At 44.0% G+C, this 21,900-nt stretch overlaps 1 protein-coding gene across 1 annotated transcript in view; it reads left to right on the top strand.

Moving 5' to 3' along the window:
- Positions 1-4,999: 4,999 nt before the first annotated feature.
- LOC129327581 (adhesion G protein-coupled receptor L1-like) overlaps positions 5,000-21,900 on the top strand; it is a 35,867-nt gene continuing 18,966 nt past the window's right edge. The window contains exons 1-14 of the mRNA XM_054976335.1: positions 5,000-5,053; positions 5,861-6,842; positions 11,074-11,388; positions 11,921-12,024; positions 12,171-12,356; positions 13,261-13,299; positions 14,721-14,904; positions 16,550-16,672; positions 16,757-16,962; positions 17,277-17,447; positions 18,471-18,680; positions 19,591-19,811; positions 20,168-20,234; positions 20,540-20,631. Of these exons, the coding sequence (XP_054832310.1) occupies positions 5,000-5,053; positions 5,861-6,842; positions 11,074-11,388; positions 11,921-12,024; positions 12,171-12,356; positions 13,261-13,299; positions 14,721-14,904; positions 16,550-16,672; positions 16,757-16,962; positions 17,277-17,447; positions 18,471-18,680; positions 19,591-19,811; positions 20,168-20,234; positions 20,540-20,631 (2,954 nt within the window). The remainder of the gene's footprint in view (positions 5,054-5,860; positions 6,843-11,073; positions 11,389-11,920; positions 12,025-12,170; positions 12,357-13,260; positions 13,300-14,720; positions 14,905-16,549; positions 16,673-16,756; positions 16,963-17,276; positions 17,448-18,470; positions 18,681-19,590; positions 19,812-20,167; positions 20,235-20,539; positions 20,632-21,900) is intronic.

Raw genomic sequence — 21,900 nt, 5'->3', positions numbered from 1 at the left:
CAGTCCTGGGTAATTTTATTTGGGGTTCCCCCCCTTTCCTTTTTTACCTATTTTTTTTTAAACAAAAGCTGCAGTCATGATCATTGGCTCTGTCTGTTATTGGTGGAAGAGGGGGGGTGGCTGGAAGAAGGGGGGGTCAGTCAATGTATTTTTAATTTGAATTTCTTGGCTAGATCTGGAGGTGAAATATCTAATGTAAGTACCAGGAGTCACAGCTGTAATCAGCCCGTCTAAACCAGGGACAAGCTGCCAGGTTAGCACTAGGAATCCAGCAAATTGATTTTATTTCAGAGTGTTAAAACTCAAAAGCCAGGCTTGATTCCACACAACCCATGTCTTTCTTCCTTCTTTCTCTTTCTCTCTCTCTCTTTCTGTTTAGTTTGTTCTAAAAGCACTGTTGATTTTTTTTTCCTGCATTGGTTTGGAATTTTTTCCCAAGATTGGGGATGGAGGCATATACTTATACTATTCTTTTCCACAGGTTTCCATGGTTTTGGATGTGGCTTTTTACTGATTGTTTCCTTCTCTGTTTCTGACATCTTCTCCCCCTACCCCAGAGCACAGTTACCCCCATCCCGACTTAGAAGGCTGAGTCGACTCTGCCCCATCCATGAGGGATCGGAACCAGTTAACGCTTTGTGCTGTCCCCCCCTCGCCAGCGCTTCATTCTTTAATGGTGTGTTTCTCCTCCCGCTGCCAGGAGTCATCCATCCCACCCCACCAACCCAGATGGGAAGCTGGGCTGAGCTGAACCTGTGAGACTCCATGAAGCTGCTTTTTTGGCAACATTGCCAGGCAGGTGTTCACAGCCACCAGGCAGGTCTAGATATCTGGAAGTCCCTGGATTTTTTGCACCCATGTCCTGTTCAGCTACACTTCAGTTATTCATAGGCAAGAGACAATGACACATGCATAAGACATAGCACAGACATATATATGGACAGAACATAGCAATGTATAGATATACACAGATCACATGGTAGCAGATGCATTCAGCTAGATGTATGCATTTGGAAACTGAGAGCAGCACATTCACATGAAAGAATACATGGTGATGAATATGAAATCTGAATACACAAGGCCAACTTTACACATAGAAAGGGACAATTGCACAGACTCATATGCATATGGAAGATGAAACACATGTGTTTAGCAGCATAAGGCGCACACAAATGCACGTTCAGGAGCATACAAAGACTACACAAATACAAATTCACAAAACAGTAGCCACCTGAAGTGCTTTGGCATATTGTTGTGTTATAAATTATTACGTTAAATTTACATGCTCCTATAAGCAGCCTCAGAAATTAGAACATGTCTTGGCCTCCAAGACTCTCATGCCTACACTGAATAGTCATCCCACTTTGGTTGCACTGATTTCAGCCTTTGCACATCTACACATGTTGAGGAATCCAGTCTCAAGAATTTCTTGCCTGTTCAGTATTATACTTTCTTGGCAAGAGAGCAGGCCTTTCATGGGTCCTCACTGAATGTTCTGAAGAAGAAGCCGGGATCAGAGGGAGCTGCCTGATCACTCCACACCTCTCACTCCCAATTAAAATCACTGACAGTTTTACTTGAACAATGAGAAGAAAACATGTGCAACATGCACGGCACAATATTGAAGTAAACTACATCTAGAGTTACTAGGATGATGAAGCGTTCAGATGGTTGCTCTTCCCCTTAAGCAGAGGATGGAGCACCATAGAGGTGGTAAAAATAAGCTGAGAAGCTATGGCTGCTGGAGCTCACAGGTTCAGACTCCATGCTCTGGCTTAATTATAATTATCTTTCAGTTCCAATCTATTTCCCTTAAGCATGACATGCAGGGAGAATTGGATGGGTATGAGCATGACATAAGATGGGTCCTTGGTCCTCTGGGACAAAGTAAGGGAGGGCGGTACTGACTGGGTGGGAGTCAGTCATCTTTCCAGTAATGAAAAGGAACTATCTTCCTTTCTGAAGGAAAAGAGCCTTTGCTGGGTTTGTACCGCATGAGTTTATCAGAGAGAATGAGAGAACGACAAGATACTTTGACCCACTGGTCATGAAATCCTCTTTTCCCCACATGCACTTCTGATCTTGATTTGGAGGGTTCTGCATAGGTCTCCCATTAAACCAACCTTAGTTCTTATTCTGGCCACCAAACCCAACAAACTTTGCTCTCTGCTAAATTGTTCTTGGCTAGTGGTGGAAGGTGGCTGTTGCTAAAAGAAAGAAAGAAGACAATGAGGATGGGTCCTGGGTGAGTTCTCACTATAAGGAAAGTGATAGTAGTATAATAATAGCATAAGACTCAAACAGTGCAATCCTAAGCAGAGTTACTCTAGTCTAAACCCATGGAAATCAATGGGGTTAGACTGGAGTAACTCTGCTCAGGAATGCACTGAAAATCTTTATCACTAAAAATCAAATGTCTGCAAAGGCATTTAAGTGACTCTTGAATTATTTTAATCTCGATTTAGGAAGACTCATTACAAGAAGTCCAGATGGGGAACCATGTTAATCTGTAGCAGCACAATAAAAAAGAGTCCAATGGCACCTTAAAGATTAATCGCATTTATTCCAGCATAAACTTTTCTGGAAGTTTTTCTCGTAGAAATTTATGCTAGGTTAAATTCTGTTAGTCTTTAAAGTACCACTGGACTCCTGCTTCATTATGACAGTGTTTCAGAACTGTGGACCAGCCAAAGATAAATAGCTAACACAAAGGGGCCACTGTACAGTGTCATAAAATCCAGCTGCTTTACAATAAGTTGTTTTCATGTGGTGAATGGCAAGGAGTCTAAATAGATCTCTGTATACCTAGTAGTCCAGGAGTGATATGAAATAATCTCTCTTTCCTGCTAATTAAAACAAGAAAGGAAATTTACACTTGCTAATTCATGCCCTGCTGTATCTGTGCATTCTTTTAGAACAGGGTGAAAAGGATAGAGGGTGGGCTGCTGCTTATACCATCCTATAGTGGATACAGGTGCCCTACTCCCCAAAAGAAGTCTGTGTACTTCAAATGATAGTGTTTTATTAGATATATGTTATGGGCCTGTATTAACATACAAAATGTAATGAGTGATATATAAGGAGCAGCCTGTCTCTGGACCACTTCTAGCTCTAGAGGAAACTGGATTTCATCAGTTGAGAGGAGGAGTCTGGCGCCTTGGACTCTTTGGGGTTCTAGACCCATCACTGTCAGTCACTGTGAGTTCTCCCTTCCATATGCCAGTTTTCCCTAGTCCCCACAACTGAAATTAGGAAGTAGAATTTGCCCACAATTACTAAGGAAGAAAGATCAGGTTGATTTATTATTACTGAGACGATGCAGGGTCACATCTCCATAGAGACCAAAACACTGTGAATAATTTTGAGTGAACTCGTCAGGTTGCTGAGTCAGCCTTGCATTCTCTTCCTGGAGTTACCCAGGAACAGTGGCCATTGGAAACAGCAGGCACAATCCAGCATACTGTTAAACCCACATAATTCCCATTGCTTTCAATGGAATTCAAAACTAGCTTAACTGTGGGATAGATTGTGTACAGTTTTGCATTGTCCTCTCCCTTCATGTAAGTACTTATACAAAAATGAATCAGAAGCACATCTTTGTCCATTCATACTGGCATGGCAGCTTAAAGTTCTGCCTAGGATCCAGGAGAGTAATGGGGATATATTAACAAATATTTTGCAGGGGATAGCATTGCCAGAATCCATGACTGGTGCCAGTCTCTGTGTTGGATCTGCCATTAATTTCTGGAGCTCTTCTCCTCTACTTCCGGGTGTGTTCTGACAAGGTTTGATGTTACTGACTCTCGCCAGAGTCTCTGAGAGCACTCTAAGTTATGCCCAGCCCAAATAAGCTTCATTCCAAACTGTGTCCAGAGTGACATGGCACATCACAGAAACTGTGCGTATTTAATAAAGGCAGAGCAGAGAATTCACTTCTGCAACCACCAAATCTGCTCCCAGACATTCTGGGGCAGATCCATAGTCCCCCTTTGGTTACATTCCAGTGAGAAATATATTTGATTTCAGATGGGCAAACAGCAAGCCAGCACTCAGCAGAAACTAGGAGTGCTGCGGATCAAGTTCCTTGCCCTTTTATGATGACTTCCTGAACTCTAAAAACTAGATCTCATTTGCACCATTTAAGGCTTGACCACTTCTTTATCTTTTGGGGGCTTCTCTGTGACACCGCACGTACTGTGCTGGAATAGACAAGGTGAATTCTCTGCTATAATGCTGCTCTGCTCACCCCACTCCACCCCCTCCTTCCACCACTAAATGCTTTTTTTCTCCCAGCCTTGCTCCAGCTAACCAGAGGCAGACCCTTGCAGAATGGCTAGCTTGAATTGTCTTCCTTTCGAACTTTTTCCTTCTGGCTTTCCCCAAGATTCCAGGCTGCCAACTGAGGCGTGGGAGGAAGGGAGGGTTTCCTTTCCCATTTGCCCAGGCCTCCCTCCCACTCTCACTTCACTCCTTCACTACCCTGCCATGCGCACTAGTCTCATGTCCCTTGCTGATCTGAATCAAACCTGGCTGATAAGTTGCTCCAGTGTCACCCAGGATATGAGAAGCAGAGGCTTTGGGTAGAATCATCCCTCTGCCATGATATGGTTAGCTCTTCTTTCCAGAAGGGAACCAGTCCCTCGGCTAATCCACAGCTCTCTGTCTTTAGGGATTTAAAGTAGTTTCTTTCAGCAGGAAGAGGAAGCACCCAATGTTTTGCATTCAGTGGGCTTTTAATTGGCCAAACATGGGAATTTTTAATGCTTGTTTTTCGTTCTCCATTCCTCTTCATCTATGTTTTGCTCTATGTACCAGGACAGGAGGTTTAGGGCTAGCAGATCTTTCCTTTTCCCCTAGAAGAATGCTATCTAGGAGGAGCTGGGAAGCAGGGCTCCCTGATCCTGAACTCAGCTGCTTCATCACTTTCTGTTTTTAAGGAAATGCATTGGGCTGACTTGTGGCCCTGAGAGGATATTTAGCTTCAATCCAGGGAAGAGTAATGGCTATTAATATGCCATTAATATCCCTCCCTCCTACCTCCCATTTCAAGAAGGTAAGAAGGATTGAAACAGCTATTTCAAGAGCCCTTTAAGTTACTAGAGCTGAATTGGGAGCCCCTGAGAGAAATGAGAACAAAAAGAATGAGATGCAAAAATAGCTATTGGTGTTTATGCCAGCACAAAGTGGGGTTTAAGTGCTGCATGGTGGCTGGCGTAAATTAGCCTTGGCCCATGGAGCTAGTGGAACTGGCAATCTCAAATGCTTCTCAATCCCTGTGGAACAGAAACTTTGTGGGAGTGCTATGGAGCAAACAACAAACATGTCCCTGCTCTAGAGAAACCCATAGGCTACCCAGACCCACAGAGCAGGCTAGCATGTACTATTCAATGGAGCACTTAGGACAGACAGCCTTACTGCTGTTTACTGAGCCCTTTATTTTTGAAAATCTGAATCGACAGCCTTAATTTCCGTACCATTAGGATGTAACCCCCATTAGTTCCAATGGAGAGGCTCTAATGTAGATAACATGGGGAGCTAGCGCATGTTAATTGTATCCTGTAGCTTTTAACCTTTCTTATGCTGACTTCCACAAAGCATGTGGCCAAGGAATAGGGGCTAGATTTGTCAGTTCAGCAGCACTCATGCTTAGCTTTCTGCTGCTCAGATTTTAGCAGGAAAACAGTTTGACATCCTCTGCTTAATGTAGCAAAAGGGGGGAAATAATTTGGAACCCCAAAATTCCCATTTTAATTTGATCTAGAGAAAGTGTTTCTTTCCTCTGTGATGCTTTCCTGCCCCCAATATTTATTGTCACTGAGCCGTCTCTGCTCAATAACAGATAAAAGTCTCATGATTGCAGCTGCTCTCAAAACTCAGCGCGGATTTCACTTCTCCTGCCAACAGCCTTTTACAAATTTATCCTTTCTTCTCTCTCTCTCTTTCTCTCTCTCTTTCTTTTTTCTCCTGTTCTGTCATATTCTCTCTGGATTCCCCCTCCCTTTTGCCCAATTGTCCTTTCCTCCCCCTTGCCCCCTCCTTAGTATTCGTTTGCCCGGGGACGCTGCACAAGATCCTGGAACCTACCTCGGCCCATGAGTCGGAACACCAGTCCGGAGCCTGGTGCAAGGACCCTCTTCAAGCTGGAGACCGAATATATGTTATGCCATGGATCCCATACCGGACGGACACACTGACGGAGTATGCTTCATGGGAGGACTATGTGGGTGGTCGACACACAACCACATATCGCCTGCCTAACAGGGTCGATGGCACAGGCTTTGTGGTGTATGATGGTGCAGTTTTTTACAACAAGGAGCGGACACGCAACATTATCAAGTATGATCTGCGGACACGCATTAAGAGTGGAGAGACAGTTATCAACACAGCCAACTACCATGACACCTCACCCTACCGTTGGGGGGGCAAAACCGACATTGACCTAGCTGTGGATGAAAATGGGCTGTGGGTCATCTATGCCACTGAAGGCAACAATGGGCGGTTGGTGGTGAGCCAGCTCAATCCCTACACACTACGCTTTGAGGGCACATGGGAGACTGGCTATGACAAGCGCTCAGCGTCCAATGCCTTCATGGTGTGTGGAGTCCTTTATGTGGTACGAACAGTTTATGTGGATGATGACAGTGAGGCAGCTGGGAACCGTGTTGATTATGCCTTCAATACCAATATGAACCGTGAGGAACCCATTTCATTGACCTTCCCCAACCCCTACCAGTTCATCTCCTCCATTGACTACAATCCACGTGACAACCAGCTCTATGTATGGAACAACTACTTCGTCCTACGCTACTCACTTGAGTTCGGCCCACCTGATCCTAGCACTGGTAAGATATAACCATAGCATCTAAATGGTGTTATTGGCAGGTGGGGGGAGGGGGAAGGATTGGAAATCATTGGTCAACAGTTTCTCTAACCATAGGATTTTCAAAAATATTAGAGGACAAAATAGCATTGCTAATTTGGAGAGACACCAATTTTTTAATATATGTATAGTATTCTAAGTACGGTATCCATGATCTTTGTGGTATTTGTATTTCTATTTTAAAACAAACTGGGAGCATGCAAAGGATTGTGGGAGGATGGAACAATTTGGAACTTCCCACCTCAAAATCCTCCCATCCATGGTTCTGCAAGCTCTCATTGGCTTGAGCAGGCTAATTTCCCCTCCCCTCTTTTTTTCTTTAATTGACTCAGCTGGTGTGAACATTCTGTGCTTCTAGGAGCATATTCAGTCCTCATCAGGCCATTTTAGAATTGTTTTCTTTTGGCAAATTTATGAAGTCATATTTTTCTGTATACCTGGGATAGCCCCCATATATATCAAAATCTTTACCCTGCCTATGGATGGCCCAGTTTTGCTGCCGTTGTGATTGGCATGGTGGGCCAGCCACTTCGATATAGCAACAGTGCTAATGTTTATAGACAAGCTTTCACAAAATGCATGTAGTTTAAGTTGGCCACACTTTAACTTGAGCTAAATACCAACTAAAGTGCATGCACTTAAGATATGCTGCAAGCACTTGCAAGACATTGAGCCAGTGACTTCCCCCAGCTACTACTACTCTGTATATCTGCCATCCATCATATTTTGGGAAACATTCAGCTATATTATGGCAAGAGAATGGCTTCAGTCCCAGAGCTAGCTTTTTGAAAATATCTTCCTTTTCACTACTTTGCCACAAGCAGGTCTTTTGGTTCCAGTCATACAGCAAGAATCAGAGAATGTACTTAGCTCAATTCAAACTCCCTGTGACCTCAACAGAGTTAGTGTGTGCCTGAAATCCTGACAGTTAGCATCACGTGGAGTTTAAATTGACACAGATGGATTGTCTGATGTGCAGCATTTGGCAGAAGTCTAGAGTCTACAAAAACTAATTCCTTGAAGATGGACTGAGGAAGGGGAAAAAATCCAGTGCTTATTTTAGACAGAATAAAATCAAGATCGGCTTTGCCCAGGTGGCAGCAGCAGATCTAGATATATTTAGAACCACATGTAGCTAATTTCCTTCTCTCCCTTTGTCTGATCACCCTGACTCCACAACTGCTGTCTGGGTAGCAGCATTCGAGCTTATGCTTATGCTGTGGGTGGGTGAATGGAATTCATCCCTGATGTGAATGCAGCACTGGCAGTTAAACTGAACTATGATTATGTCTGCAGGCATGGACCATTTTTAGGATTTGGGTGGGATAGAGATTAGGGCCAAGATAGATGGACTGCTGGAGATCCATGAAACCAGATCTTTCTGGTGTGTGTTTTTAAATGGAAATAGTAGCCATGTGGGGATATCAGTTTGGTTTGAGCAATATGGGAGGAGAAGACAGGGTTTAATCCCTACCATGTGTGGCCTCACCAGTTGAGAATGACCCCACACCCCTGTGCTATTATTAGCCTTAGAGGGAAAAAAGTTACCCACTATTTGCCTTTCTTTGTTCCCTTCAAGGGCTAGCAACAACCTGGGAAGTGAGTGGGGGGGGGGTTCCAATCCATGAAATGCATGGAGGGAGGATTAAGCCTCCCTCCATGACCAATTACAGTGGTCCTGCTCCTAATATGGATGCACACACACACGCACACACTAAACAGCTGCTTCCATTTTGAAAATGCTGGGAAAATCTGTTCATGGATCTCTCAACATCAAATCTAGTTTGTCCCCTAGATTTAGGCTTCTCACCTTAGAAATCTCACCTTAGAAATTGCCCTTTGAAGATGAAGCAGAGGAAAAGGCCATTGTGGCCCCTCTCTCCCATTCCATCTGCTGTTGTCTGTCCCCCTTTCTCATTTGCTGTGGTAAGCAGATCTCCAGGTGTGCTAGACTAGAGGACAGGTGGGAGGGAAGAGAACAAGATTAAGGAGTTTCAGGTAGGTAGCCGTGTTGGTCTATAGTACAACAACAGGACTTGAGTCCAGTGACATCTTATAGTGCTGTTTTTTTACTGCTGAATTGTATATTATTTATAGTTTTTAAATGGAAATTTTAATGTAGATTTAAACTTTGTTGTCATCTGTTCTGAGCCCACTCTTGGGGAGAGCAAACTCTAACTTAAATAATAAATAATAATAGACCGACAATATTTTTCAAAGGTATAAGTTTTTGAGAGTCAAAGCTGCCTTCTTCAGATAAGACTAATGAGGGAAAGGATAGGAGGAGCTCTGGCTCCCCTTTATACCATTTCAACCGGAAATTTAAAAGGAAGTGTCCTGGGTAAAAGGTGACATGGCTGGCGGTTACCTTCAAAGTTAACCGAATCTTGCTAAACTTGTCAAATAGCAGCAATTACATTTATATTGAACATTTGTTCAATTAAAAAAGTATAATCTTCAGAAGCATTGTCATTGTGTTCATTATTACCATTTAAAAATTAAAAATGGCAAGAATGAGGCTTACTTTTGCTTAGCCCAACACAACCAGTGTAATTCGCAGCAGCCAGACGCTGGGTTCAGCCAGTGGGGAAACACTACAGAACATAACTAAGCAGTACCCAGCCACAAGCACAAGGCATTCCCTTGCTTCAGTTTGCTTCTGTTGGGCTAATTTGCAACAGTGTCCCTTGCTTCAGGTTGGTTTGGGTGGAATGGATGTGATTCTCTGGTGTGATGTTGGTCCCCTTGCTTCACTTTGGTACTGGGGGGATTCCATACTCATGCTTCAGTTTGTATTGGGCTTTCTCTGGGATGAGCTCAGGTTACATTTGGGAGTGTGCCTTGGCCATGGCAGCCTTGCCCCAGTGTTTTTATGCAATGGAAATCAGCTTTGACCTTTTCCCCATAGGAAACAATGGAGTGGCTGGCGGTACCTTGTTCAGGGGCTCATAAAATTGGTCCCTGGAGTCCAATCTTCCTGAAACTTGGAGATTCTTTAGAGGACAGATAGGAGTAGGTTTTTACCAAATTTGTTGAAGTTTGGTTGAAAAATTACCCCCTCCGGCTCACCAGATATCTCCCAGAGTGATTTTCCCATAGAAAACAATGGCTGAATTTTTCGGAGACACCCAAACGAAATTAGAGAATCAGTTTGAAATTCGGGGAATTCTGATTTTTTTTTTTCAAATTCAGTAAAAAAAATAATGGATTTACCAAAAAAAATTGGGTGCGCACCCCTGGTAAACAGCCTAAATCATCCAAATTATAGTTTATACAAACTTCATCTGATCTAATGAATCAAAACCAATAATATTTACATTATTTTAAGCATACTAGCAGAAGTAATTCTGATATGGTGCTCCTCATTTAATATTACCAAAAAAAAGCCAAGGAGAAGAATTATTATGACTCATGAGCTATTGGCCAGTAATAGAAAGGGATCAGAAAACTGGGAGTGAAGTGCACAGGAAGAAAAGAATAAACAACTTCCCTCTATCATAATTGGAAGATGGCAGCCTCCATCTTTACCGTCTAATGCATATCTTTGCAATCATGGCAGCAAAGAACTCATGTACTAAAATCTGACATTCTCTAGAATCTAATGGATGTTTTGGAAGTGTATTGTCTGCCAAGTGTGACTCTGTACTACATTACTGTGTACTACATTAGGATCCCTGGCTGTGATGCTAGTTTTTTTTACTCCATGGGGGAACAAATAGCTAAAAGTAAATAGTGGGGCACCTGCTACGCATACAGAAGGGCCAGATTCACTTACTGGCTTTTCTAGTTGAAAGTATATTGGGTTGCAGAACTAGGAAAGTCCTCTACATGAGACTTTGAAGAGCAGTCAAGTAGACAGTTGAGGACTAGATGGGTTAGTAGCCTGACTCTGTCTGTGGCAGCCAGTTGTTTAATCTCATGGGGGTTGATTTTGGATTTCCAATGCTTTTTTGGAGAGAAACTCCAAAGAGTTCCTATAGAGAGACCTATTTGTGAAAAAATTCCCCATGATTTCTACTGGGAGCTCATGTTCTTCAGCTTATTGCAGTCTGATGACACACAGAAAAGCCTTTGAGATAAAATTCATTTTGCTGTGTGCACAGTGTAAGAAAACCTTGGGAGCCCAAGGACTGAAATGCGGAGACATTTGTGTGTGGGAGGGAACCTCTCTCTAATTGCCTTTCTGTCTACAGGCCCAGTTACCTCGACACCAATCAGCACTACAACCACTATTCGTCCCACTACAGTCACCAGCACAATCTCACCTGCTGCTACAACAACAGCACGCCAGGCACCTCTCACCACCCATCCTATTGGTGCCATAAACCAGAAGGGAACAGAGCTACACCCAGTCACTGCCTTAGTACCCAGTACCCGCCGCCCACCAGCAAACAATCAACATATTTCTCCAGAGCTTTTTTGTGAGGCCAAGGAGGTGCGACGTGTCCAGTGGCCAGCCACTCAACAAGGCATGCTAGTTGAAAGGCCCTGCCCTAAGGGTACTCGAGGTAAGCTAGCCCCTGGCAAAGAGGGCCTACATATGTCCCAAGCCCAGAAGTATTATCTTTGAGTGTTGGAGGCATGTCCAGCTGGTTAAGTGCAGAAAACTAGGGCTTGGGCTGAACAATTTTCTCCATTAGATGAAAGTATTTTGCAACTAGGGATTGTTAGGATCTTTTTCATGACCCAGCTCCCATGCCACTCATTTAAAGAACACTGAGCTAATTTGAGATTCTCCTATGGCTGATTCACTTACTAAGCTTCAGCAGTTTGAACAGTTGTGGCTCTATAGATGGCAAATTCAGAAGGACGAGCTGCTCCTTCCACCCCATGCTAATAGAACTCTTCTATTAATTGCAAGGGTACTAAGCCATTATCCTAGTTCTGTAACCCTTGCCATTTTAGTCAGAGGTAAGAAATGGGCTGGCTTTGGAGGATGGCAGGTGGTGGATATGCACATATAACCGATCAGCCTGAGTATGTGTGCTTAAGCAACCAGTCTCTCTCTTTTCTCCCATACCCCTGCTCCCCTATTCACAGGCATTGCTTCCTTCCAGTGTCTTGCTTCCCTTGGAATCTGGAACCCACGAGGTCCTGACCTCAGCAATTGCACAAGTCCATGGGTCAATCAAGTGGCTCAGAAGGTACTATTCTTCTCTCCAAAGCCTTCTTTGTCATTGCAATGAGAATCAGTCAGACATGTGATACTCAGAAGGGTCAGAATTTGTGCCTGCACAACTCTTTCTACCTGACTGAGGCCATTCTGCATTCCTTCCTTCTTCCTTGGCAGATCAAGAGTGGAGAGAACGCAGCCAATATTGCCAGCGAACTAGCCCGCCATACACGAGGTGCCATCTATGCTGGAGATGTTAGTTCCTCTGTCAAACTGATGGAACAACTCCTGGACATTCTGGATGCCCAGCTCCAGGCACTGCGCCCCATTGAGAGAGAATCAGCTGGCAAGAACTACAATAAGGTGCCTGGTGGTGTAATGGCTTAGAGAAGGGTTCTGGGGTTGACAAACAATGGAGCCTGATCTTAGAGGGCTCTGTGTCCTCGATTTTTACTTTGGTTTTTCCATTAATCAAGTAGTTCTGGGAGTTAGGACAGAAATACAATAGGTTAAACTTTTATTCCTGCTGTGATGGAGGAAAATGTCACCTATTAAATTTCTGCTCACTGTGCAGCTATTGAAAGCACAGAAACCACCAGAGAAAGGCAGCAACCATGGAGTTGAAACAAGAAGTGTGGCAGGAGGTTTGGGGCCCCTGGGACACTGGGAAGTGTAGTTACATAGGCACAGGAGGATATGGCTGAGAAGGAAAAGGAAGGGCTAGAAGCCAGGAACCCACAACCACGTGTTTCAGGTAACCAGCAGTAACTCTAAGGTGCAGGCCACCAAGCTGCACAGCTTTCATTTTAGTGAACCTTGCTTAGAAATTTTGCACAAGTTCCACTAATATGAATGGAGGGCAGACAATAGCGGTGCTCATTGCCTTTGCCCTTACTAGTTGTCAGTTTTAAAATTCACCTATTAATGTAATTGGAATTCAATATGAATATTTTATTTATGACCTGGATATGCTTATAAAAATCTTAAGAACATTAGGTTTATTCTTTTAACATAAGAAAATAAACTAAAAAATAAGGATGAGAGTATGAAGATAAAATAACCTGTACATTTGAATCCCAAATTTCCAATAAAATTCACCTTTTTATGCAGAAAATGCCCTTTGCCTCTTGGTTGATAGCTGCTTACAGGCCCCATAAATCCTATCCCTGCGCGCATTTCCTGTCATCACAGTGTTCTAATAAGTGCTTCCCTCTGTTTCTCCCCCTGACCCACTGCTCACTCTGGGCATGGATGCTGCACCCTGCAGATGCACAAGAGAGAAAGGACATGTAAGGACTATATCAAGGTGAGTGTCATTAACAGATCTTGTATGTGAAACCCAGGTAGGAACTCCTGCCCAAGAGGCAAATGAACCACAACTTTGGATCTCAGAAAGCATCTGAGGCTCAGTTGGCTTGATACCCTTGACTGCAATATGGTACCTGTAGGCTTATACCAAGAAGAATTGCCCCAGTGGGATTACCTTCAATTTGCAGCAGAACAATAAGCAAGACACCTTTCTCCAGTCCTGTGAAATTGTTCTGGAGTTATAATTCAGGTGTGAGATATTGGAATGGGGCTCCCAAATGGAGGTCTTCCAACACTAAATTGTGGAGAATTCATATGTGCTTGTCCAAGGTGGTAAAATAATCATGGCCATTTCCACATGGCTTACCTTGTTCCGGAAAACAGCGAAATCTTGCGAGAAGACGCTGTTATCACATCTTCTTGCGCAATAACAGTGTCTTCTCGTGCTATTTCATGCGAGATTTCGCTGTTTTCCAGAACAAGGTAAGCCATGTGGAAACGGCCCATGTGAGGCCTCTTTTACTTCAGTTCAATTTGTTAAATTGTTCCTGATCTGAAAATTGCCCAAGAGAGAATGCTTAAAAACTAGCCGTTGCTTTGATGTGCTTTTACCTGAGAGTAAATACAGACAAAATACCAACCTCACAAGACTGAAGGCTTACCCAGAGAATGTGAATGTTATCCTTTGTTAATTGTCTCCTAAGTCCTGATTCCATATACAATAGTACAATATCAGCCTGCACATAAGAGATACAGTGGAATAGCTTTGTTGCAGTCTAAACATATTGCTTTTCAAGCAAAAATACCAGAAACATGGCAGGTGCCAATTCTATAGCTAGAGAGAAGAAATCAACTAAGTTTGTTTCAATTAATTTGTTTAAAGGCAAAAGATTTGCAAACTGCAGGGTGTTTCTGTGGGTGGGAAGAGTTAGCTGAATAACAAAATCATTCAGTGGGGAAGAGCTCAAAGTGGGCTTTTTAAAGCCATGGTGGTTGTTTTTTTACCATACACTTCAGAGGGAATATGCAGCCAGGTACACAGCATGTGCCATGCACATTACCCACATCAGTGGCACATCTAGGGGAAGAATTGCATGTTCCTAGCTATTGTGTGCTTGGGAAATGCCATGCTCCCTGTAAGAGAAACACCGGAAGGAAGACACTTGAATTACGTGTAGCAAATGACTAAAACTCTTGCATTCATTGCATGAAAGCAATGTTGTTATGAAAAGACTGTTGGGGTTGTAAAGACAATATAGGAGAACTTTACAATCGCACAAAGGCACGTATGATTTACTAGTTCTGTAGGTTATAAGGGGAGGCAAGAAGGAAGGCATTCAAGGACTAATGAAAGGGGATTGAAAAGGAACAAACGGGGTAGGGGTTTCTCCATCCCCTCATAGCACCATATCATTCCAGGCTGTGGTAGAGACAGTGGACAATCTCCTGCGCCCTGAGGCACTAGAGTCATGGAAGGATATGAACGCTACAGAGCAGGTGCACACAGCCACAATGCTGCTTGACATCCTGGAGGAGGGGGCCTTCTTACTGGCTGACAATGTCAAAGAGCCAGCCCGCTTTGTTGCAGCCAAGGATAATGTGGGTAAGTCTGAGAGGCCTTGCCCTGATGTCAGAGAAATGGGGGAGGGGGGCTGCAGTCCCTGCTCAGTGCTTGCATTTAACAAGAGAGTCATATCAAAAATATGCCATAAAAAAGAGATTACCTTCCCCCCCACAAAAAAAGAGGTCCTGGAATTATACCTACTGGGGCCATTTTTCTTTGCACCACTGCATCCAAGATTCATTTACTGAATCCCTCATACATCTGTTACGAGATGAATTGTCCCAACAAATTTTCAAAATGGATTTTGCGTCCATGCAGTGAACAGCATGCTCTCTGCCTGCTGTTCAACATACTCATACCATTACTACCTCCTGACATCTGGGTCTGACTTCAAGATATCAGAGGGTGCCAAAAGCCACCAAATAGGTTCCTTTGAGACAGCAAATCCTTCTAAAAATGGTGGTATGATTGAGAAGCAAAATTGGTCCCTCTATGTAGTTGATGCTACATGGGGGGCTCCTGTCCTTGACAGAAGAGTGAAGAGATGCAGTGTGGGGTGGTGATGTGAGAGAAGGAGAGGGGATAATTGGAGTTGATACACACACCATTTCTGATGGTTGTCTTGGTCCAGCTTAGGCTTCTGCTGCAGTGTGCTGTGCTCACCTAAGGGACGTACACCCACTAGAAGTCCAGCATGCTAACAGGCTTCCTTAATATTACATATCCATATCTATTGCTGTTCAGGAAATATTGACTGGCTCCTAAACAAGAGGAAGAAATTGATGATGATGATAGTATGTCATAGAGTCTGAAATGTGGCCAGGCCTGTTGAAGATGGAGACACTCTCCCCCATATTAGGCCCTGGTTATCCGCTTGTTTACCATTAGTAAAAACTATTACCAGAATATTTCAGCAGCATTATCCAACCCCTTTTATTACATGGGAGCACCCTAACAAGACATCCCTGCTTGTCTAGAATTCTCAGCTTCTTCAGGCAATTTTTGCTGTGCAAAACAATACCCTGTATGCAGAATATTTCAATAATTGTCTTCTGCTCATATCTGCCATACAGGAAAACTCCAGAAAAAAGACCTTTCATTTCTGGTACCAATTTGAGCCAAAGCCTCTAGAAAAATAAATATTAAAGCCTACTTGTGACAGTCCTCTCCTCTTTGTCACGGCTGCTTAAATAAAGTGACCTCAGAGCAATGGAGAAATGGAGCGAGCAATAAAATGCCAAAATAACTCAGACTATTTAGCCAAAGAGTGAAAACAGCAGTTTATAAATAAGAAGAAAGAACAAATCAAGGCGAGAAGCAAGCTGGAATGCTAGATGCCTACACAGAACTGTTGCGCACTACTTCACCATAGTGACATGTAGAAAACAAAGCAGATTATCCCCAAATATAGTGTTAGCAGTCACAAAACAGAGATGGAAGCTTGATAGGCACCAAAGTACATTTTATGCAGAAGACAGAGCATATAATTAGCACAAAGAAAGAGAGCCTGAAACAGAATCACCGTATTTTGGTGTCAGCATTCCAGAGATGAGATAGCATGCAAAGAACCCCGCGCTCTTCCTGCTAGAGAACATAAATTTTCAAATGAAAAAGAAGAATAAACCCTGCTGTGCATCTTGTTGTGACTTCTGCTCATCTCACCCTTCCCTCCCTCTCTCTGCAGTGCTTGAGGTTTCTGTGCTGAACACAGAGGGGCAAGTGCCCGAGCTTATTTTTCCACATGATTATACTACGAAAAACTCCATCCAGCTGTCAGCCAACACGATCAAGCAAAACAGTCGTAATGGTGAGTTGGAAATCAGATTCAGGGGTTGGGATGAAGAAAGAAAACACGGGCACACGCCTGATCTCCTTTTGCTCCTCTCCTCAGGGGTAGTCAAAGTTGTCTTCATTCTCTACAACAATTTGGGTTTTTTTCTCTCTACTGAGAATGCCACCATCAAGCTGGGCAGTGAGGCTGGTCACCTTAGCCCCTCACTGGTCGTCAACTCACAAGTCATCGCTGCCTCCATCAACAAGGAATCTAGCCGTGTCTTCCTAATGGACCCTGTCATCTTCACCCTCTCTCACCTGGAGGTGAGGCTGGCATAACACTTGGGGCACTGTACCTACTCCCCATCTTTGCACACACCATCGTGGCACTTTGTGGTCTGTCTTTGCACATCATTCAGCAGAGAGAACTTTGCGCTAAAGATATTGTCACCAATGTTGCAGAGACGTGCACTTTTATCACATGCCAGTTGACTTCCTTCTCTCCGTAACTGAGCATCAGCATCTTCCTTATTATCATCTCCTCGAAGCCAAGGATCCCTGTACTCCCCTATACAATGATGTACCATGATGTACTCCACATTGACAACTCTTACAGGCATATTTTTATTTCCGTATAGGACAAAAACCACTTCAATGCCAACTGTTCTTTCTGGAACTACTCGGAGCGCTCCATGATGGGTTACTGGTCCACACAGGGATGCCGACTGGTGGAGACTAACAAGACCCACACCACCTGTGCATGTAGCCATCTCACCAACTTTGCTGTGCTCATGGCACACCGTGAAATTGTAAGAATGCCATTCCAGGGGCTTAGGGGAGAGGGGATGTGCCAGACTGGTAGGGGGAGGACAGTTGTTTTGTGCCACAATCCAGGCCCTGCCGAGGTCACTCTTCCATGTGGAATCTTTATATTGTTTTATATATTCTTATATAAGATCAGAGTGGGTAAGCCTAATATGAAACCTTGGGGGCTAGTTCTTTTGCATCACCAATAAAGGTTTGCTGGATCAGACAAAGACTAACCAGTTGCAGAGGTCTGTAAATTAAGCCACAAGGATATCGAGATCAACCCACAATTCAGCCCTTCTGTAGCCTCTATGGTGGTGTGACCACCATTGCTGGTGTACTAGTAGTGGCAACAGAGCTTCCACATGGCAGGTTTCCCTGCTCCATTCAGCCAGCAGAATTCCACCCCCTCACTTGGGCCATTAGGGCTTTTGCAATTTTTTAAAAATCAGCACCAGAATACATTATAACATTATGTGTAGTAGATTCTCTGAATGCCCAGCTCTATTTTTTAAAAAGTAAGTCTCTAGTCCCTTCTGTTGCAAAGCTATGCCTTTCCCTGTATATCTCTGCAAGGGAAAGAGCTAGAGACTTACTTTTAAAAAAATGAAACTGGGAATTCAGAAAATGTATAACACATGCCATTATAATATTATATTGATGTAATGATGTGCTAGTGCCAAACTTTTAAAAATAAAAAGCTCTCCTAGTTGCAGGGGGGAGGAAGTTGATTCAGGGACAGAGTCAGGCTGCCTTGTGAGTGGGAAAATCCAGATTTCAGGCTTTACTGTCACTTTTCCTAAAACTTCAGCAAAGCAGGTTTGAGAAAGATCAGAGAAAAGCCAGGGAAACCCTGGGAGGTGCACAATTGCACCACAGTGCTGTGGAGAAGCAAGGGGGGGGCTGCTTCCTAACAGCATTGATCCTGGAGCAGATAGCTTGTCTGGAAATGGTCTGTGTATAATATGGCAAGAGAGGGAAAGGAAAGCCAAACACATCTTGCCTTATTCCCCTTCTTCTTTCAGTACCAGGGCCGCATCAATGAACTGCTGCTGTCTGTCATCACGTGGGTGGGTATTGTGATTTCCTTGGTCTGTTTGGCCATTTGTATCTCCACCTTCTGCTTCCTGCGTGGGCTGCAGACTGACCGCAACACCATCCACAAGAACCTCTGCATCAATCTCTTCATCACTGAGCTGCTCTTTCTCATTGGAATTGATAAGACTCAGTATGAGGTACATGACTGTCTATCTGCAGAATAATGTAAAATCATCCTGCAGTGTTTCTCCACCCAGAGGGGGTAGAGAGACTCATTAAAGGACATGTGATAGTATAGGAGAACAAGATTGCACGAGGACACCGTGCACTTATCAAGGAAGTGCAGCAGGAAACTTTGTTTGAGGAAGCGGTATGGAAGGCTTTCTGAAGATAATCAACCCATAGAGCAGTGGTTCTTAAACAGGGTCAGGACTCTCAGAAGTGGGTGTTGATTTCCTTGCATGAGACCAGGAGATCCGTCTACAAGGAAGAGGAACAGGGAGAGCTAGAAGAGGAGGCTAGATGAGAAATCTGCTGTAGCATAGTGGTTAAGTGGTTGGGTTGCAAATCAGCTCTCTGTTAGTTCAAATCCCACTATTGCCATGAGCTCAATGTGTGGCCTTGGGTAAGCCACTCCTCTCAGCCCCAGCTCCCCAGCTGAATTGTGGGGATAATAATAACGCCGACTTTGTTCTGAGTGGGGCACTGATCTGTCTAGAAGAGTAGTATATAAGTGCAGTTGTTATTATTTTGAATCTGGGTGTGCCTCTATATAAAATAGTCATAAAATACAGCCTGTTGCTCAGAAATACCCTATATTTATAAATACGAAGCATGAATAATTTTCATGTTTTGCATGTTCAAAGAAGACAGGTCCCTTCCATAGGATCTTGCAATCTTAATTTCATCAGGGGGGAAGGCAGCAAAGAAAGGAGGGAAAGGAAGAGGGCAATATGGGATGAATATCTGCAAGACAATACAGCCTTACTCTACAGCAGGGTCATTTATCATTATTCCAAGAGGGGTTTTGCATAAATTATGAGGGGGGATTAATTTAAGAAAAAGAGGGTCATGCTGAAGGGACCTTTTTTCCTCCTCCAATTCCAGATTGCCTGCCCTATCTTTGCTGGGTTGCTGCACTACTTTTTCCTTGCAGCATTCTCTTGGATGTGCCTGGAAGGCATCCACCTTTACCTCATGCTACTTGAGGTCTTTGAGAGCGAGTACTCCCGCAAGAAGTACTACTACTTGGGCGGCTATTGCTTCCCTGCCCTTGTAGTAGGCATTGCTGCTGCCATTGACTACCGCAGCTACGGCACCGACAAAGCGTGAGTATAGAGAAGATCTGAGAGAGGGGCTGGTGAAGGATGGGTGGTCAGGACAACAAAGGAGCACTTAAGGCACAAGTGTGTTAGTGCAGAGTTATGCCTGTCCGTGGGAAGTGGAGCTAGAGATCTGACAAAGCAGGTCTGTTGAACTGAAGGAGAAAAAGATGAAGCAGGGCTCAGAATGCTATGAAGGAAGTCGCAACACAGGGACAGGGTCCAAGAATCAATAAGGAATGCATATGAGGGAATTTTAGGGAGAGAGTTCTTTCATGACTAAAGTTATGAGGGCAGTCAAGCCTTGGGGTGTCTGCTGAAAGGTCTGTGCCTCTGTCTGACACCTTGCTCTCCCTTGACAGATGCTGGCTTCGAGTTGATAACTACTTCATCTGGAGCTTTATTGGGCCTGTCTCTTTTGTTATTGTGGTGAGTCTTGTTTGGGTACGCTAGCACATGGACTCCCTCAGCAGTCTGAGAATCAGGGCCCTCAGAGTAGGACTGGTAAAAGAACCAGTGTCTTTGCTTTGGTCTTCAGACCTTTATTTTCTTCCTGGAGTGCAGAAGAGAGCCTAGAGGGGTACTTGTCCCTCCCCAGTTGCAACCCCTATGGTAGGAGTTGTCCCCTCAGAATCTCTGTCAGAGCTGGGCTCTGGGGAAGGCTACCAGCAAAGGAAGAGGGAGTTACTTTTGGTGCCTTCCCCACCTCACATCTAGCTGTGCACCTTTCCCAGATCAACTTGGTATTCCTCATGATTACTCTGCACAAGATGATCCGCAACACATCTGTCCTCAAGCCTGATTCCAGTCGACTGGACAACATCAAGTGAGTTTGGGTTTTGATTGTTTCTGCCCTTCCAGTTGGGGGTTCAGACATCTCTCTCTCCTAGCACCTCCAACACTTTCAGACACTTATGGTGCTTTCCGTAACTGGGCTCTTCTCAAGCAGTTTATTGGGAGCAAGCCCAAGAAAGACTCATAAAGCAACCAACTGTATGCTTAAAAGCATAAGCTCTTTGCCTAGATCACTATCAGTAAGTCCTGGCAATGTCTCTCTTCTGACCCACAGCTGGGAATAAAAAGCATTTGTTCTAAAGATTAGTAATCTCAGGGTTGATTCAAACATCCTTTTAGCATACGAGGATGTGAGTGGACTCATTCTACCTACACCTGGCAATATCATGAAACCGTTATTTGATCACTTCATCAAGGGCCCAGGTGACTGGTCAGTTCAGAATGAGCTGAATGTTTCCCCCCCAAGCACCACACCGCAAAAGCACATGTAAAAGCAGCTTTCATTCCTTTCATGTAAGAGAAGTTGTTCTTACTCCATTTCACCGTCTCAGATTAACAGATTTAGGCTATACATTCAGTCAGGTGCGTACAGTCATGCTAACTGAATCATCTAGCTAATGAGGTGAGAGGTGTCCCTCTTTAAGGGGAAAAGTCTTGTGCTACAAGGAGCCTGCAAATGCCAGACTGTCAACAGCCATGTGTTAATTATAGCTTCACATCTTTGGAGGGTTAGGCTACATGTTACATACTCCTCCTATCTGCCGTGAGGTCTTTTGGTCAGACAAATAGTGGGCGTTTTCTGCTTTCCAGACGCACACTGGCTCTTTTCTGCTCATTACTGGGGTTCACAAGGAGAAGCAGCTTCATTCCCCCCCCCACACACACCCCATTTTAGTGTTCTCCAGCTGCTCCATGTAGCTACTGTTGGTCAGTTATGAAATCACATTGTCTACCATAATTTGGGCAGTGAAGCCAATAGTGGCTTCATAGGGTTGTTTGAGGATGTGAAAATGGTACACCAGGGTGGGAGGCTGAAGCTGCTGCTTCCCACGCACTGTAATCATGGGCAGAAAAGGGCCAGAATGTGTCTGGGTGGCACAAAAATCCCGTCCCATGCCTAGTACAGAATCCTTGTGGCAGACGCCGAGACTTGATATTGTACAGAGACCCTTAACACTCGTCTATGTAGAGGAATCCAAAAGTAGGAGGGAACACTTTGTTAATGCTCAGTAATGGGAAAATACTTCTTAGTTTAAAGTCTACAAAGTTAAGAAAATGCAGAATTCAGCTAATCCTAACA

The sequence above is a fragment of the Eublepharis macularius genome, chromosome 4 (genome assembly GCF_028583425.1).
Source record: "Eublepharis macularius isolate TG4126 chromosome 4, MPM_Emac_v1.0, whole genome shotgun sequence".
Taxonomy (NCBI): domain Eukaryota; kingdom Metazoa; phylum Chordata; class Lepidosauria; order Squamata; family Eublepharidae; genus Eublepharis; species Eublepharis macularius.
Note: the sequence above shows the minus strand (reverse complement) of the source record. Positions and strands in the feature narration are given on the sequence as shown.